General features: G+C 54.7%; 1 protein-coding gene across 5 annotated transcripts in view; it reads left to right on the top strand.

Moving 5' to 3' along the window:
- The window catches only part of CASK (peripheral plasma membrane protein CASK), a 123,750-nt gene extending 106,922 nt beyond the window's left edge, over positions 1-16,828 (top strand). For 2 of the 5 annotated variants that reach the window (XM_037219277.1, XM_037219278.1), the window contains exons 16-23: positions 5,380-5,490; positions 5,971-6,109; positions 6,932-7,051; positions 9,648-9,758; positions 10,392-10,499; positions 11,164-11,339; positions 12,154-12,309; positions 14,120-14,392. In XM_037219277.1, the coding sequence (XP_037075172.1) occupies positions 5,380-5,490; positions 5,971-6,109; positions 6,932-7,051; positions 9,648-9,758; positions 10,392-10,499; positions 11,164-11,339; positions 12,154-12,309; positions 14,120-14,143 (945 nt within the window). In that variant the 3' untranslated portion in view covers positions 14,144-14,392. Of the gene's footprint in view, positions 1-5,379; positions 5,491-5,970; positions 6,110-6,931; positions 7,052-9,647; positions 9,759-10,391; positions 10,500-11,163; positions 11,340-12,153; positions 12,310-14,119; positions 14,393-14,756 lie in introns of those variants that run through there. The other 3 variants (XM_037219279.1, XM_037219275.1, XM_037219274.1) reach the window with 2 other exon arrangements.
- Positions 16,829-18,841: the final 2,013 nt, after the last annotated feature.

Genomic DNA, 18,841 nt, shown 5'->3' with positions numbered 1-18,841 from the left:
GCCTGAAGTTATGCAATGATTATTCCAATAGATACGTTGGAGACGTCCACAACCAGCACCTACGCTTCGCGTCGTTAGAAATGGGGTTCTTGATAAGTCGTTGCGACCTGCTACAAGGAACAGAGAAGGGTCTGTTATTTTGTTTTTGGTGAAAACGGAGCAACATTGACCAATTGGTTACAGTACACGTGTCATGTGCCGTCAGTGTGTGCGATGTAAAGGTTCAGCCAAAGGTGGGGAGGGGACTTTAAAACTCACATTGTTTTCTTGTAGCGCCGTAGATGACTCCTGACAGGAGGAAATCAGCCCGGGCTCTCTGAGTGACGCATTCCCTGTCCTTTAAAAAATTATGGCACGCGAATCGTTCCCAAATAAGTATGGACATGTCGTAAACGGATAAAACGCTGCGTCATTGCACGGAGGTGATACCATATGACGGTGGTGAACCGGGAGCTGAGCAGCGGTGCGTCCTGCTGTTCAGCTACCGACTGCTCGGATGCTCACGAACACGTCAGCTGTCCGCGGCGAAATGTCATCACGCACCTGAAGTCAGTATTCCTGGATCCGTGCGCGTAAAATGACTGGCCGTTGCCAGCCGGCCGGTGGTCGCTGGGAGAGATCTGGGGCCGGGGCAGTCACCGCCGGGCGTGGCAGGATGTGGCGGCGGGTTGCCGTGGTGCGTGGCGGCTGTGACAAGTATCGATTTCGGCCCGTGGGATCCGTGTGGTGTGGCTGTTGGCGCCGATCTAAGCAGACAGCGGGTGAGGGCATGGATAAGTCTGGGCCGCGTATAGCGCAAAAGTAGTTCCTGGTCGCTTGCGGAATGTATTCAGGCTAGAGGCTTAGTCCGACTGCAATGGCATTGGGCTTATTTGGAGACGAGTTATAGTTTACTTTTTACGGGAACAAACGGAGGCTTCTGTAACAAAAGGAGATTTTCATCCCGAATAAATCCCGAGCTATTGAAATATTACCACCGCTGCCCAATGTCTGGCCGTGACCAATCAGCCCCCCCCCCCCCTCCCCCTCCCAAAAACAGCGCACGGCCCGCTAACGCCTCCTCGCCTCATGCTAAAACGAAACTTGCGTAATGTTACGGCGCAAAGGAGCAATGTATGGCAAAGAGGCATGTTTTTTTTTCTTAATTTGTTGTCTATGTCAAGTGAATCTGGGAACATATCGCGCCGTTCCGCGCGTTTAAGCCGACGGCACTTCGGTAAGCGCAATCCTTTAAGCCGCAGCAGGGATGCAGGTAGCCGCAATTTGGCCCCTGTTGTGGCTCAAATGGCGCGCGTTTTTCGCGTCCCCGTTTTTTTTAGGGGAGGCGTGGGGGTTCTTTTGGTGCCGCTGGACAACGCCTCCAGCATCGTTTCTCAACACTGCGGAAGTGACGCTTCACCAGGCGACTAGAATAGCAGGCACCGGTTGGCAACTTGTAACAACGCTGTAATGGCGCGCTACAAATTCCACTCCCAGGCTGTTTGCTTTTCATCGAAGATATTACGTGTGCGTGGAAGCGTGACAGAGCACACGGACCACACGGTGGCGTCGGCTGAACGGGTAATGAAACAAAATGTAGTGCCGACCTCCGTAGACGCTATTTCGCCAAGCAAGTTATGTGGTATAAGCAAGAGGCCTTGAGCTCCAGGTTGTCTGCACTATGAAGAGAAATGGCGACAGTTGTCCGGCAAAATGTCAGGGGTACCATTTAAACGATGATACCAAGAAACTCGGTAGCTCATGATAATCGCCGTTGGTTCAAACAGTCAGCGCAGGAGCCAGAGGGCTGCGTGGGCCGGCGGTTATCGCATCCCGCTACCCCGTAAAATAAGCAAATTTTGGTACATTGGAATCAGACATAATGACGATCAAGACATCTGCCCAGGGCAATTAATTGTTGTTTTTTTCGCTTCTTTTCAACATACTTGAGCAACATACACGTCCTCTCTGCTACGTTTAGCAATTGCCTTATTGCGCTATATTTTCCTTTTTTTCTTTTCAACATACTTGAGCAACATACAAGCCCTGTGATACGTTTGGCAATTGTCTTATTTGGTTGAACCTTACGTGCGCGTTTCAATCGTAGGAAATATTTTAAGGCTCGATTGGAAATAAAGATGATGTGGTCATTTCAGGGTGCATTTTTGCATTGCCAATCCTGGATTGAAATTCGTGCGCGTGCATCTGCAACAGCTACCTCGCGTTCTGACGGCTAGCGGGCCGGCCGGCCGCGATGCTCGCCCTTGGGTTGGGCTGGTGCTCAGCTGGCCGGCTGGCCGCGTACCTGGGAACCAACCTGGTCTCATAATTGGTCTGTCACGTTCACGTCCCATCACCGGTGATGGGTGTGGGGGTTTGGGGTTTAAGGGCGCGTCGGCGTCGAGGCCGGTTTGTGCCCACCACGCCCCAACGCCCGGTACGCAGGTGTGGCCCGGTCCGCGCCGGTGCTCGTGGTAAGTGTATGTTTAATCATATCGTTTCCGTTCTCACCTGTGTGAACCAAAATATAGCTTTTCAACAACTGCTTTGAAGGGAACTTCCTTTCTTGAAATAGGCTTCGGAACTGTATATGTAACCGAATTACTCGTCAGAATTTGAATCAGATCACAGTTCAAACGTATCTGCCAACGAAACTTTGCATTTCTGAGAGAAAGGGGCATATATATCACGCCGTCAGCAGGTTAGGAAGCTTGACGGTAAAGTTTGGCCGGTGCTGCCCGGCACCGCCGATGGTCACGACACGAACATCCGCCTGGGGTGCGTCAAGCTTCGTCTCGTTCACTCTGAATGGACAAACCCGAAGGGCAAATCGATTCGGTCAATCCTACCCAGGAATCGTTGATATCTGCTACATGGCTCTTAATGCCACCAGTCACGCAAAGTATCTCAAAGATCATCGAAACCTTCAGCTCATTTAGGTTTTTGGTACCAATGGTGATTGTGTACCGCTGGTTAATAAGATCTAGCGAAACGACGTGTTCTTGCGCTTCAGAAGCGTGCCGTGGTGTCCAATAGTTATCGAGGCTCTCGACGGCCTCGGCGAGACTGGTCGTTTTTCTCTCCGGTTTCCGCTTGTTTTGGCCTTTCGACGTTTCTTTATGTCCATGCCGCAACGACAGCGTGAACGAAGCCTGCGTTACTCAGCGCGCGGGAACGCGGCGAAGATGGCGTCTCGGCCCCGGTGACGGTCGCGCCGCCAGCTGGCCGAGCGTCGTCCGGGCGTCCTGCGGCGTCCGGCTGCGGGCTGACCTCTGACGGCGCTGCTCCCCGTCGGCGCTGTCACCGGCTGTTATCTCGGCCGCGCCGGCTCCGCACGAGTCGGCGGACGTGACCTGCGTGCCACCCTGCGCCGGCCGGGCCTACCCGCCGGCGGCCCTCGCCGCGCCGCGCCCACGGCTGGTTTGGTCGGCTGGGACTACTGATATGTTGGCGAAGTTCGCCGTCTGCCGTGACGTTGGGTGGGCACGGCCAAGTGTAACTCATGGACAGACTGGTTGCCAGGGTTTTGGTCAGACGTGGCGAAATTGTTTATTCCAAAGGTGCTGTAAAAGAATGGCTAGGTATTGTTTTCAAGTATGGTTTCTTGCGACGTAGAATTACTGCGAGCCTCAAGCGTTTTATTACGTTAAGAGAGGTGTTTCAGGCCGCTCTGTATTGGTACTATTCATGCTTGGAGTACGGGTATGAAGCAAATGCTAAGTGTGCTTGCTCTTGATGCTTTGAACCCAACGCCAACGTCTTCCGGCGGAGCGTAATGCAGTGGAAAAATCAACTCCACGGAAGTTCGATACGTTTGACAGAGGTGCCTGCATTTGATCTTGTGAGACAGGATTGCGGGAATATTTTGCGTACTATGTGCAATGCATTATAGGGCCGCCCGAGCGAGCTGGACCCTCTGGCCATTGTCAGCCAACCGCTACGCACACACATGGTGGGGCCAAACAGATAGTTTTTTTCTGGGAATGGAACCCAGATCGAATTGACGAGAAGTTGTCCATCCTGTCCTTTTAGCGAAAGTGACACGTAAAACCCACCACAGACGACAGAGTAAAAGTATGAACGCAGTAAAATTGAAGACATAGAACATAAAGATAAAACTTGGGATGACCTTGGCAAATAAACAAACATTGTCGTATTTTCAAGCGTTTCTTTCCGGCATCACATACCTGCTGTAGTTGGATGATCGTTTCGCCAGCTAAGTCTGCCGCTGATTATGCCAATAACATATTTGCAAAACGCGTTGGATGCGTGGTCTATTTGCCCCCACTTCAACATACGTTCCTTACACTAATTTTTGCTAGTTGCTGAATGCTATTTGTAGTTGACGACCACCAATTATTGGACCATCAGCAGTCTCTATTATCAGAAGGCGAACTGGGAATCCAATACCGTTTTATGTCGCATGATGTAAGCCTGTGTGACGAGATTTGCCTATATGTTCCTTCCGCAGTGTTATGAAATATGGCGTAGCTCATTGTATGCGTGCATTTCATCTTTTTCGTTGTTATATTGTGTTTTTTCCTGTTATTGACTTCGTATTTAGAATAATAAGTGTATATTGTTCTTCCCGGTCCGCGTCCATGCACGGCGTGTTTCAAAGTTGGGGTGGCTGGCTGTTGTTTCGTAAACGGGTTATGGTAATTGAAAAGTAATTGTGAATGCCCATCCTTTGGTAAAAATGGTCAGAAAGTGTCCAAGTGATCACATTATGTATTCGGCCAGATTCCACGAATTTTATTATGAGCACCGGGGCGTGAATCGAATGTTTTCATAAACTGAGTACTGATGTCGTTCTATAGACTTGAAGGTTCTTCGCGATCGTCCCGCTACGTAGATGTAAACTACGTATGCAACCCAGTTCACCAGCCCCTCGGCGAGATCAGGAACGGGCTGGTGTTTGGGCACGTAAAGGTCACAAAACCGGCACATGAGTCACCCCAAGTGAGGAATGGCCTCGGCTCGGCCAATGAAGAATGGGCCTCATGTGGGTGACATGAAATACAGAATTGCGGGGCTCGGCCGGCTCTTGCGAGCGGCTCGGCCCGCCTGCCACCGGCCAGTTCTTTACAGGATGAGTCCGCCGGGGCTGTGAGGGTCCGGAACGCCACGAGTCGTTGGGGTTATGAACTCCGCAGCTGCCATTCGTAGCACTACTAAACATGGAGGGAGTAAGTGGAAAGTGACATCAGATGGAAATTGTGCGCATCCGCCTCGGCGCATGAAGTCGCAGCTGCTCGTCGGCCCAGCCTGGTGGTGGCTGATGTGGCGCCCGGTCGGCGAGCGCGCCGTCCCCCGGTGAGCGGCACACCCGTGGACCCGCGCCGCCCTCCCGCCGCCTGCCGCCGGCCGTACTGACGCTGTGTGTCCTTGTTTCCGCCGGTCTCGGCCCAGATTTACGTGCGGGCACAGTTCGACTACGACCCTATGCAAGACGAGCTGATTCCGTGCGCCCAGGCGGGCGTGCCATTCCGGACCGGCGATATCCTGCAGGTAACGCGCGTCGGCCGCCAGACCGGCACAGTCGGCTCGGTGGAGGGAGGGGTGTGCTCGGACGGCCGCCGAGGTAATCAGCTGCGAGCTACTCACGGCCTCCGGGCCAGCCGGCGGCGGGCAACTCGCTCGCAGTCGGTGTATCATTCGACTGTGGGTAGTTTGTTCGCGGCAGCTGCGGCAGTCGACTGCTCGTCCCCGGCAATTTGGCCGATCAGCGGCACGTTGCTCAGGTTTTCTAGTCGCTTAACTGCGGTCGTCTCGCTCTCGGTTGTACAGCCAGTCAGCTGCATACAGTTCGCCCGTGCCTGCGTTCGTTAAACCGGCCTGTGTGTTCAATACCTGCAGGCTGCTCGTGGTTGCAGCAGCAAGCCATCGGCGGCATGACGGTCCGTTTGACCGTCCGCGACATGACGGTCGGTGTGACAGCCGTCGGCCGGTGCCACCGCTCCGTCGGACCCGCCTCTCCTCTGCCGACAGATCATCAGCAAGGACGACCACCAGTGGTGGCAGGCCCGTCGGGAGGGCTCCGCCTCGCCGGCCGGCCTGGTGCCCTCGCCGGAGCTGCAGGAGTACCGCTCCGCCTGCTCGGCCATGGACAAGTCCAAGCGCGAACAAGGTGCGGGCGGCGGGGTACCGCGCGTCAGCTGATGTGTGGAGCTAACACACGCACGGCCCGGGGCAACTTCTGTCAAGCTGTGATTCACTAACTGCAGTCAGCAGTTGGTAGAGTTAGGACGTGGCGGCGTGATGTTGGATCACTCTTTTCAAAGCAGGCGCAGTCGGCACCCTGGGACGTCGTCCCCCCAGTGCGGCGGCGACGCCAGTCAGTTCGCGACTTGGGCTCGGAGCCGGGAACCGGTCACGCCGCCTGCCGGCTCCGGGAAATATGACCCGGGCTCCGCGCGGGCCACAGTGCTCGTTGGGACTGACCTGTGCCCGGCCGCGTCAGATTGCCTGCAAACTTTTCAGCGTCAGAAACAGTGGCTTAGGTCGTTTGGCTGTGATGAGGCCTGAGGGCAGGAAGGCAGTTGCAATGATGGTGCAGTTTATTTGCAGTGATGGCTCGCGGTATGTGCGTTCTCATGAGATTTTCATCTTCTACCCTGAGCGTTAGCCTGAGAACTTGAATGGCGAGCATGTTCGCTTGGCACCGTATGTGCTCGTCACTTATGAGTGTAGTTTATCTGAAATGTACGTTTCTCCCGTCCCAAGTGAACTTGTCTTATGTTTGGTCCGGAATCCATCGGAGAGCACTGAAATATTCAATTTTACAGACAAAGACACAAAGTCAATTACTGCATTGCCTTTCGTACTGCGTTATGGTTCGGGGATGCTTGTGTTTTTATTAGAGCCATAGTTGTCCTCATCTGCCTCTTAAGTGACACCCTGTTTTGGACGTCTGTTTGAAGTCACAAAATCACACCATCTCCTGTTTCAGTCAATTGCTCAATATTTGGGAAGAAGAAGAAGCAATTCAAAGACAAGTACCTGGCAAAGCACAACGCAATCTTTGATCAGCTGGATCTAGTGACGTATGAGGAGGTGGTGCGGCTGAGCTGTGAGTATCGGGACGCTGACGCCGAACAACTCCGACCTCAGGTCCTCATGTGACGCTGGCTCCAAAGGACGCTCCGACCTCAGGCTCTCATGTGACGCTAGCTCCGAACGACGCTGTGACCCCAGGCCCCCATGTGGCGCTGGATCCGAACGACGCTCCGACCTCAGGTCCTCATGTGACGCTGGATCCGAACGACGCTCCGACCTCAGGTCCTCATGTGAAGCTGGCTCCGAACGACGCTCCGACCTCAGGTCCTCATGTGACGCTGGCTCCAAAGGACGCTCCGACCTCAGGTCCTCATGTGACGCTGGATCCGAACGACGCTCCGAGTGACCAGGCCCGTTCGCCACCCGTATACTATGGTGGTTTGTTTTGTTGTTTAAGTAAGACTGTTTATTCTTATTATGATAATCAAAGAAAATTTGGTTATGTTGACATTACTCAAAGAGTATTGATGAGATATATTACCAATGATGATTAGTAATGTTACCATTGTTTGCTTGATAACGTCGTTAAACTAGTACCTCCTGGCATATTGAAGGACCTGTCAGCACAATACCTCGGGGCTTATATTGCCGAAAAATCAGCAACGCAGTGTTTTTTTTTTGCTCACATCAAGTACGACTTTTGTGAATACTTCGTACGTTAGACATCTTTATTTCAAGAGGTAGCATCATGCTGAATGGCACGAACTCGATATGGCGTGGAAGACAATGTTTGCAACTTCACGCTTGTCTTTCTAGCCCTTATATGAAAATGAACGCATTTCTCACTTGAACAGGATGTAACTGTGTACGTTGTCTCAGAGTCATACAGTGTTATTTTCCGAATGTATGTTTGGGTATTTTACGAGCTGGAATGGTTGTCTTGCACCACAGTAGGGCATGCTATTTTCAATCATGTTTTGGTAACGCATCTTGAGAGATTTGAGCACGCGCAAGTCTGGTAGTGCGCAAGTCGGCTTACAAGTGAGGGTGGTTCTCAAATGATGATTTGGTGTTGGCATGTCGCCAGACACAACACACGTGCTTTCCGCATCATTTGATAGCCACATACAGCTTGCCCTAGCTGGTTTACACGCATTTGCACCCCTCAGCCGGTATCAAAACCGGAGCTTGACTCCCGCCGGATTTCCGAGTATGACCGTTTCGTCGATCTTGGATGGGCGGCGCTCCGTTGCCCATTCCACACCCGACGTGCGAGAGCAAACGCTACTGTATGGTTCATCTGGCAGGTGGGGCGGGGGGGGGGGCAAACGAGGTCAAGCCAGCTTTTTCCGTCTTCATGCTTCACATGTGCTCAGAGTGAAGCTAATATAGGTCAAAACAGATCATGGTATGCTTCCGGGGGGCCATGTGAGCCTCCCTGAGGTCACTTTGTTGCCTGATATGGTGACCTTGGATGGCCTTGGCATTTACGACTTTTGGAAACGGAAATGATGCCAGAACTCTCTGAAAGGTCTGCCAGCAATATATTGGACGATTTTGAGGGATGGGCGTTGCGTGACCTTTCCTTTGAATGGCCTTTACGTCACCATTGACGCATGCTGGCCTCTTCAGCTCGCGGCATAATGGGCTGTATGGTCGATTTGATAGATTTTCTGAGACTGGACATGATGTGACGCTGACTCAGAATGACCATAATAACAGTCACAAGCCAGCGGTATTGATAACGTGACGAGCGTTGAGAATGTGGTTGTGCTACTAGCCTGAGAACGCATAAGGTTGAAACCTATGTGTCGGGTGTTAAGAGGTAAGTAGGGTATTCTTAATCCACTCCACCTTTCACTCCAATGCAGTGAGCTGAGCGCCGCGAGAAATATATTCGGAAAAACGGACATGTGTGTCGTAGTCGCTCTTCCCGGCTCTGGCGAGGATTAGAATCTTAGGTGCATCAAGCAGAATCACACTAAGGTGTCTGGTCCTCCTCAAGTCGTGTCGCGAACGTGAAACTAATCATCAAACTTTGCACCTGACTTAATGCACAAACTGTCTGTTTTAAGGCCTGATGTCTTCGCTTTGATAAAATTTTGGTGGCGAGCGCTATGTATTAATCAAGGACAGCATCCCTCTTGTTAGAAGATGTTTATTTCCCAGTATTTTCGTTTGAAACTGCCCAAAGCACTATTTCATGCATCTGAATTCGACGACCACGGACCAACCACCTACCCGGTCGCACAATAGTAAATGATGAATAGTGAGTAAGTAGTAGTGGGCCATTACCACTCAACATTCAACATTCATTCAACATTCAACATTCGCCGGTATATGAGAGGGGCGGGGGGATTTGTGGTGTCAGCATTGTGGCGGGTTTGGATGTAGAGCGTGAAGGTTTTGAACCACATGAGATACAGCCATTCTGGGACCCAGATGGTCCAACTCATTCTGTCGAATGAGTCAAATCCCCTATGTATGGGGTGTGTGGCGAGTGCATCCTTGTTTCGCAACACGGATGTTGTCATGCCCCTAGCCGACTTATCTGCTCATGCATGGGACTCCGCTGTCCTGGATCCGCCTGTTCTCCGGTTTTGCTGGCCTTGAGCCGGAAGTCGTTTCCGTGGGTGTGTCCGTGTTCCCACGCGGCCGCTCCGCCGCAGCGTTCCGGCGGAAAACGCTCGTGCTGCTGGGGGCGCACGGCGTGGGCAGGCGGCACATCAAGAACACCCTCATCTCGTCGCACCCAGACATGTATGCCTACCCGATTCCACGTGAGTGCTCTGGCCGGCGGCGGCAGCGGTGCATCTGAACTGAGCACAAGCGCGGCTGCTTTGATGTCGTGGGACGTCTAGACAGAGTTAGCGTCGCGTCTTCTGGGACTGTCTCCAGATGTGCCGTCGTCTGACGCGTGCTGCAGCGTTTGGTTTACTACCTAAAACTGGAGTTATCTTGTGTCGGTTCCGATCGTTTGATTCTGCGTACAGGAGTCGCGTCATCGAATGTGTCATGTCAAGCATGGTTTATGAGTTCGATGTTCGTGACCCATCTGTGGGATAGGGGCAACACATGTCCACACTTCCTCCAGCATAGCTTCTTGCCATTGCCTTTACTAGGGTCCCGCTCTCAAGTGAGCCTCTGAGCCGTACCCTGGTGAGAGCAATATAGGATTACGCCGGCGCGAACTGTCTCGACGCTCGCGGCAAAGCTGACCGGGCGTTTGTGAAATAGTATAAAACGTGTGGAGCCCAGAAGTGACTGAGTTGGTGCGGGGTTTATGGTGATTGTCCCCGTTTTATGTGTGACGTTCTCTCCGCTGTAGCTCGTCTCTGTGGGCGTGTTCGTGGGATGTGAGCATGCCTTTCCTTGCGGTCAGCCTCTGCTGACCTCTGTGTGCGGGTTGGCAGATACGACGCGAGCGCCGCGCAAGGACGAGGAGAACGGCAAACACTACTTTTTCGTGTCTCACGACGAGATGATGGCTGACATTGCTGCCAACGAGTACCTGGAGTATGGTGAGTCGGTGCTTGCCGCCAGACCCTCGGGAGCATCAGGACCAGTTCTGAGGGCCCGGCATGGATGCTTGGGTTGCATGACGAACGTGCCCATAGACGCGATGTGGTGGTGAACTTGTGTCTGGGTAATTCAACGGACGGATTCGAACTCCACGGACTGACTTGCTTGACCTGTATGGCTCATGTTCCATTGGTCTGTTCCGGTTGTTTCCTTTCCACCGCCTGTGAGTCGGTGACCAAAAAATGCTCCCTCGGTTATCCACCGCGACGCAGAGCACTACACATTACACCTAACACATAGGCGATGAATTAGATACGTGTTTTGGCTGCGATGGGTTCCCTGTCGAAAGAGGTAGCCGGAATCGGTTGTGGTGCTCGCACCCGTGTGCTTTAACCCAATGGCGTTCGGGGACGCAGTCCTGGACGCACCAGAGGCGAATGTGGACACGCGGAGCAAACGTCAATGATTCAGCAGGTCACGCGTGCTCTAACATGGCGCAAAGCGCTTACTCGCTACCCCCTCGTGTGAGGACACTACATCCGGCAGCCGGCGCCTCGCTGCTCCAGGCCGCCACCTGCGTCACCGCTGCCTTCGCGCGCCCGGCCGGCGCGGTGCGTAGCGCGTCGGACTCTGACTGCAGCTCCTCGTCCGGCGCCGCTACAGGTACGCACGAGGACGCCATGTACGGCACGAAGCTGGAGACGATCCGACGCATCCACATGGAGGGCAAGATGGCCATCCTGGACGTGGAGCCGCAGGCGCTGAAGGTGCTGCGGACGGCCGAGTACGCGCCCTACGTGGTCTTCATCGCCGCGCCCAGCCTGCAGATCATGACCGACGTGAGTTACGGCAGGGGCGGGGGGGGGGGTTGATGACCGATGATGATTGTGATGAAGGGCGGCGTGCGTGGGTGATCCCGGAGGGTGCAGTCGTGGCTGATGAGATGCTGAGGGATGCATCGCCAGACGCGGCCGTGGCTCGCACCTGGGATCCCGCCTGCCGATGGTCGTGACCGCGTGCCGTCAGTCCCGCACTGTGGCCCGTCACGAAGAGCCCGGCTGATACGGGTCATGCTGGGTTGGAGTCAAAGCTCAGCTCGACTGACACCTGCGCTGGGGATGCCGGCTGACGGTGCTCGCTGTTCGGACCGAACACCTGACACGTCAGGCACGGGAGGCCGTCTGTGAGCTGGCGTGAACTCCCCACCACGCGAGCTGCGCCCATACTCGCTATGGGCTGTAAGGGTGCAGCTCGCGTGAAGCTACGGACGCGCTTGCTCAAATCCCTCTGTTTTTTTCAGCTGAAATGGAGAGTTCGGCATTGTCGTATGTTGACATGATGCGGGCACAGAGACTTGGCTTCTAAAAGTGAACGCCACTTTGACGTTTCAGTGGGTGGACTTGGTTTAGATGTCTGTTCCTTCCACTAAGCAAGATGAGTTTGAGGATAAAAGTTGCAATTTTCCGGTTTCAAAAATATGTTGTTTTAAGCGATAGCCCTGAGCCATGTAGCGCTGATGCATGTTTACGTAACTTGCCGTCTATGTCGTGAGACACAAACTTGCGACGCTCGCTGTCGTGTGTTGCCCATGTGTTTGACCATGTTGATAGCTGTGCGACGGCGCTGACCGGTGGCTGGCCGCCTTGCTGACAGTTTGACGGCAGTCTGGAGCGACTGACCAAGGAGTCTGACCTGCTGAAGAACGCCTATGGACACTTCTTCGACCTGACCATTGTTAACAACGACATCGAAGAGACGATACAGATCCTGGAGGACGACATCAACACGCTGGGGTCCAAGCCGCAGTGGGTACGTGCATTGGTGGCGGAAGGCGGCCAGCTTCTATGGGCGCCATCGCCTCTTCATCTCGGTTCGACGGTGATCTCGACTGGGCTGTCTGCAATAGTCACTAATGGTGCCGTCATTTTCTTATAAAATGATGGTATCATACTCGTATAAAATCAGTTTGGACACCAGAGCGTAACAAACTAGCGCCGCTCGCAGCCCTTCTACCAGACGTAACGATTCCTGCTCGGTGGTTGATTTAACGGAACATAGACTAAAGCGGCAATGTTAAGCGTCGCAGTTGTCGCCTGAAGTGGTCATGATGGGGAGCAGTGTGTGCCAGAGACAGCTTACATCTGCCTGCTGACAAAACAGTCGTGATTGTCGGCGTATCGCGCTAGGACTCTGCGGCCAAGGGCTTTAATCTGATGTTTGTGTGGGGTCATTTGCTGTAACTCCAACAAGTCCACATAATTAAGCAAAGCTCGTCCCTAAATCTAAGCTTCCTGAATTATCATCTTGGTGCTGCCAAGAAACCGGATGTGGTTCTGAATATATTGCTTCTAAACGGAAGCCGTGAAAGAGGCGTAACTCAGCATTCCAGCCCCGTCGTCGAGCATTGGGTTGGCTTACAACATGCGTTCAGTGCGAGGCGTGTTGGGCGTGGCGTCGTGTCATAATAAGTGTGAGGCTGCTGCTCTCCTGTTTTGGGAGTGGTGTGTCATAATAGGTGTGAGGCTGCTGTTCTCCTGTTTTGGGAGTGGTGTCGTGTCATAATAGGTGCGAGGCTGCTGTTCTCCTGTTTTGGGCGTGGCGTTGTGTCATAATAAGTGCGAGGCTGCTGTTCTCCTGTTTTGGGAGTGGCGTCGTGTCATAATAGGTGTGAGGCTGTTGTTCTCCTGTTTTGGGAGTGGCGTCGTGTCATAACAGGTGTGAGGCTGCTGTTCTCCCCTGTTTTGTTGGCGTGGCGTCGTGTCATAACGGTGTGAGTGGCTGCTGTTCTCCTGTTTTGGGCGTGGCGCCGTGTCATAATAAGTGCGAGGCTGCTGTTCTCCTGTTTTGGGAGTGGCGTCGTGTCATAACAGGTGTGAGGCTGCTGTTCTCCTGCTTTGGGCGTGGCGTCGTGTCATAATAGGTGTGAGGCTGCTGTTCTCCTGTTGTGGGAGTGGCGTCGTGTCATAACAGGTGTGAGGCTGCTGTTCTCCTGTTTTGGACGTGGCGTCGTGTCATAATAGGTGCGAGGTTGCTGTTCTCCTGTTTTGGGAGTGGCGTCGTGTCATAATAAGTGCGAGGCTGCTGTTCTCCTGTTTTGGGAGTGGCGTCGTGTCATAATAGGTGTGAGGCTGCTGTTCTCCTGTTGTGGGAGTGGCGTCGTGTCATAACAGGTGTGAGGCTGCTGTTCTCCTGTTTTGGGCGTGGCGTCGTGTCATAATAAGTGCGAGGTTGCTGTTCTCCTGTTTGGGGGGTGGCGTCGTGTCGTAATAAGTGCGAGGCTGCTGTTCTCCTGTTTTGGGAGTGGCGTCGTGTCATGATAAGTGTGAGGCTGCTGTTTGCCTGATTTCTTGTCCGTGGCGTGTCGTGTCGGGGACTTATGATGTAACGTGTGGGACGTTACATTGACCGACTTGCTGACGCTTTTCGAGTTCCATTATGTCCGCGTGATGGGTGCGCTGAGAGCAAATTACTGCCGTCGTAGCATGTGGAGTGCGTCTACCGGTAGGGGTCTACTGTCGCCTGCCATGCCGCACGTTTTGCCGGCGCTGCCGTTGTTGCTTATGGCCGTGTCGTAGTGTCACCGACGGCGGTGCGCTTAGGCATCTATGGCGTGTTTCAGGTGCCCGTGTCGTGGGTTTACTGACAATCACCGACGCTGGAGCTGGCCCGGCCCGGGCCCGGCCAGAAGAGCGGCTCGCTGCGCCACCTGCTGCCCGGCGTATGTCCCGACTGCTGCTGACCCTCTCTCTCTCGCGCGCGCGCGCTCTGCCTGCCTGTCGCCTCTCTCCCTCTGCCTGTGGTCTGCGCCGCTGCGCCTGGTGCGTCCCTGTCTGCCCGCAAGCTCTCTCTCTCGCTCTCTCGCCGTGTGGCTGGCTGGGGGCGGTCGGGTGGGCCGGCCCCCGCCGCCGTGCCGGCCGCCCCGCTGGCGCCGCTCCGCTCACCTTAGCTGTTCGGCTTGTCCTGCGCCAGGCCCGGCCTGCCGCCGCCCGCCGGCTCTGTGCATCGCTTTACAACCGTGCCATGTGTACCTGTGTTTCGACGCTTGAGATCTGAAGACATGTTTCATTGGTTGTCATTATGGTCTACTTTTGCTTGATGCTGGGTGCCTTTTTCGTGCACCGTGTAAGTTAAACTGAACGTAAATATTGTTTGACGGCGTTGGCTGTTGCTGTGTACCTTTGTCACAAATGCTTTGCTGTGTGCAGCTTATGAAGCGGAGAGAACCGTCTGCCTTATAGTTTGTCATGGGTTTCCAGAGCAAAAGTGCACGAAAGCTTCAGCATCAGAATTCAAAAACGAAAATGTAATGTGAGTGCAGCCAGCATATCTGAGGAGAAATCCCATGAGACTCAACTCCAGTGCCAATGCTAAAGCGAGTGCTATTCCGTGAATAAGACTGCTCCTCGCGAGGGCTGCGACGCACGCCGGGGCGTGTGCAGGGTTGTGTTGATGTCGGTGTCATACGAGGCGGGCCTGAGCTGGAGAACATGTGATATCGTTAGGACTGCGTGCATGTGACGCGCCCCGTCTTCGACCGACGTAGGTGTGTCACTTTGATGTGTGCTAGACAACAATAGCGCATCGCATTAAATGGCGTCTTTGAGTAGAAATGCTAGAATTTTTAAATTCTTTTTGTCTTAAGCTGTCTGCAAGTAACCTCACGGGGTGATTCGTTGTCTTTTTGGACTGGGCCGCGGTGGCCGGCCGGGCCGGCGCGTTCCTGCTTGTAGCGGCTAGCTGGCCGCGCCCCGCGAGTCGTTGCCCGCGTCTGGCATCGAGGCAGACGGATTCCACAATTCGGTATGCGTGTGTGCGAGCCGCTCGGGGACTCATTCCGGTGTCGGGCGGCAGCTGCACGATCGCTCGCCCCGGAACGGTGCGCGTGCGCGAGCGAACGGCTGGGACAGCCGCCGGGCGCGGAGCTCCGGGCAGATCGGACCCTTGGCTCAGCGAAGCTCATGTTACTGTTTTTACCTCCCGACTTTGGTAACTGATTTGTATTGAGGCTCGTATCTTTCTGGTACCTTAGGAGATTTAAGCTTCTTTTGTAGGTTGTGAACATCTTTGTGTGTCAAGTTAGAGAACCTTGTACAAACGGCTTCCGTAGGCTCGGCGAATGGCACCGGGGCATTTGGAGACTTCTGTTTCAAGTAGCGACCAATAATAAACAGTTTTATCGTGACAGGGGCGCTATGGTTTGTGTTGAGCCTGGTTGTGATTTCATTAGTAGGTAGCGGCGTGGCTGCCGACCACTACCGAGTGGAGAGTTGCACTCTAGTCCGCAATATCGTGCCGAATGGGCTGCGCGTGTGTGTGCCGGTACGCAGCATCAGTTTTATCAGGCCAATACCCCGAGGCTGTTAACCGTGACCGTGTGTGTGTGAACCAGTTCCCCTTTCCACTTGTGTCTCAGGTTCAGCTTGTCCCTGTCTCCAGGCCGTCTGCATCCCACGTCGGCTTCCCCGAGCAAAACAATACAATCACCAACACTTCCTACACGTCCTCTGGGTTACCCTGGTCCCCCGTTCCTCAGCACCCGACTGGCGCGCTTTCGGTGCGCTGTTGATGGCGTGCGCCGGTTGCGCGTGGCCACCTCGTGTCCGGCTGCCGGCGGACCGGCGCGCCGTCTGTATCAGAAGGGCCTGCCGCCGCCGGCAGCCGACCGTGCTGCCGCCCGACCCTAACCCCAGCCGCCCTCGCTGCACCGGACCTGGCCTGGCTGCGCCGCTCCGGGTCATGACCCGTGACCTCACCACTTCCATCCCAAACACAATGCATTCAGCCCGGGCCGCATTGCTCCCCCCGCCCCCCCCCCCCCATCCCCACGCACACACAACCCCCGTTCGACTGCAGGTTTCTCAGTCCCAGCTTTCCAGCCCCACCTCCACTACCTCCCCCCCCCCCCACGCTTGAACGACTGTGTCTGCGAACGAGACGAAACTGCCCCCACTTCCGACTGCATTGTTTTTGGAGCCCTCCCCTGATCGCAAGTGTTTCCATCCATGACTGTCCTGTCCCATCCCCGATAGCGCTGTCCCCATCCTGACCTGACCTGACATGACCTCAAGCCGCTGCCATACCTGACTGCCCTGCTGGTCCGCACCCCCGTTCGCATTGTTGCCATCCCTGACCTTAGCGTTTTAACACACAACCCCAGTGCTTCTCGCCCCGGTGCTCGCGGGGCTACCCTTGGACGGCATGGCACAAAGCGTCGTTTTTCTCGCGATCGAACTTTGATAGGTCGATTGTCGGCGTTTGGCCGAGTTATTTGCTGGGCTGCATGAACACGTCTCTGTGTGGCAGATGCGGAATACATGGTTAGTTGGAAGCCGGAGTTTGTGGCATGGCGCGCGCACGGGCGGCTTGGCCGCAGCAGCCGGCGGGCCCTCCGTGGCGTGCCGGTGGGTCTCCGTACCCCTGTGCACCACAGGCCTGGCGTATCCCCGACACGCCACTAGTATTATCGGCACCGAAATGCCAGACCAAACCGTGCTGTTGACCGAGCTGCGCCGCCCGTCTGCCGCCGCGTGGTCAGTGTACACAACAAATACAGATTTGCTGGTATGTAGCGCAAGTGCTGCTGTTATCGTTGTGCAAGTATTGCTCAAGCATGTCCGTCAGATTCGTCTGCGGCGCTCCTGGGCGCGTCGGTGCGGTGCCGCCCCGCTCCTGAGAGAAGGTGGCCGAGGCGTCCGCCGCGGTCTGGGCGGAATGGAGCCGCTGCCGTGTTCGGAAATTTCGCCAGGGTCATTCGGTTCACGGTCAGTAAGTTCCACGTCGACCGCCGATTTGTTCTGGCCCTTGTAAAAACCAGCCTGTGTATTCGGGGTCTATACAACTGGGTTGGAGAAAACCACAGAAACAGCCTTGAAGCAGAGCCTCGGCGCCCTAACAGCTTACACGAGCCTTCCGTCAGACGTGGGAGGCGCTGCGTCAGAAGAAAGCTGCCGCTCCGCTGGCTCGTCCACGCATACAAACTCATCTCCGAAGGTGTCCGCGTGCCCGTTGTGTGAAAATGCTGATTCGCAGCAAACACGAAACTAGCAGAGCGGGCTGCCAGCGATGTGAGGCGTGCATGCAGCAACGTCACACGAACGAGGGCGGACGTGGTCACGACGGCGCCACCAGCGTTCGTACCACTGGTAACCAGCGCTGGCCGCCAGGGGCATCTTCCTGTACGTGTGCTCCTGCGCGATATCAACACTGGTGTCCACACACATGAATGCGCTTTGGGTGCTGGGTGCTGTAGGTTCTGGGGCTGAGCTGGTTGGTGCTTAGATAGCATCTGCGAGCTAGGCAAACCACTAAGGTCGGGTTAGTCAGGCTCTTACGGTGGTGTCGTTAGCGCTTGGGAGCGACGCAACTGATATGTCCCTGTGTCACTGAGGTGCTTGATACACTCCAATCGAAATTAAAACACGCTCCAGAATTTGGTCATGGTACATTTGCTCACAGCTGAAGGCGAACGCTCAAATTCGTGAGTGGCGTGGTAAACGCCCGCAACCTTTTTGAACATTGCAATAATCTGAGACGTGTCGAATTATAAAGCGGTTGTCAAGCATAATTTCAGCAAAAACGGGCATCTTGACAAAGCTTGACTTTACGCCATCATGTCTGCATTTGATCCATGAAAAGTTGTGTAAGCAACTATGGGCTACGGTGTTGCCTCTCTTGTAAGATAACCGCAGATCTAAGGACATATTTGGCATGCTCTCCCTTCATTCACATCACATCGCAAGCCTATCAGACGCCCTGGTCGGCGGAAGGTAAGCAGAGCAAGTCTGCCGGGCGAGAGCGAATACACGCTTGCTTGGAGACTCGAGTGTCGAGACGGGATGCTGCACTGGGGAGCAGTGTCAGGTGAACTGCACCGCCCTGGGCCGTGCCCACACCAGGTGTCTCGGTGGCTTATTGCTGGAGGCTGTACATGACGTCAGTCGACGGTCTGTCAAGTGCTGCCGGAGATTGTACTGGATGTGCCTCGACGGCGTGTCTCCGGACTGCGGAGGCTTGGCTGGATGCTAGTCGATGACGCACTGCCAAAGACTTTACCGGACGTTCGACGACGCTGCACTCCCGGAAGCTCCACCGCACATCAGGTGGTGGCGCATTGTCGGAGGCTGTACAGCATGTTCGTCCGCTGAGGTTATCCTGGACATCAGTCTATTACATATTGCTGGAGGCCGAACTCCTCAATGGCGGCTAGGCCGTCGGGGTCGGTGACGCCGCTGAACTGGACCCAGCCCCCGGTGACTAGCTGCAGCAGTAGACCGCCCATGGCCTCCATCAGCGGGCTCAGCGTCACCGAGTGCATCATGCGGTGTAGCAGGGCGGAGAGCGG

The sequence above is a fragment of the Pollicipes pollicipes genome, unplaced genomic scaffold (genome assembly GCF_011947565.3).
Source record: "Pollicipes pollicipes isolate AB1234 unplaced genomic scaffold, Ppol_2.1 Scaffold_4295;HRSCAF=5057_pilon_pilon_pilon, whole genome shotgun sequence".
Classification (NCBI taxonomy): domain Eukaryota; kingdom Metazoa; phylum Arthropoda; class Thecostraca; order Pollicipedomorpha; family Pollicipedidae; genus Pollicipes; species Pollicipes pollicipes.
This window is presented reverse-complemented; position numbering and strand designations above follow the sequence as displayed.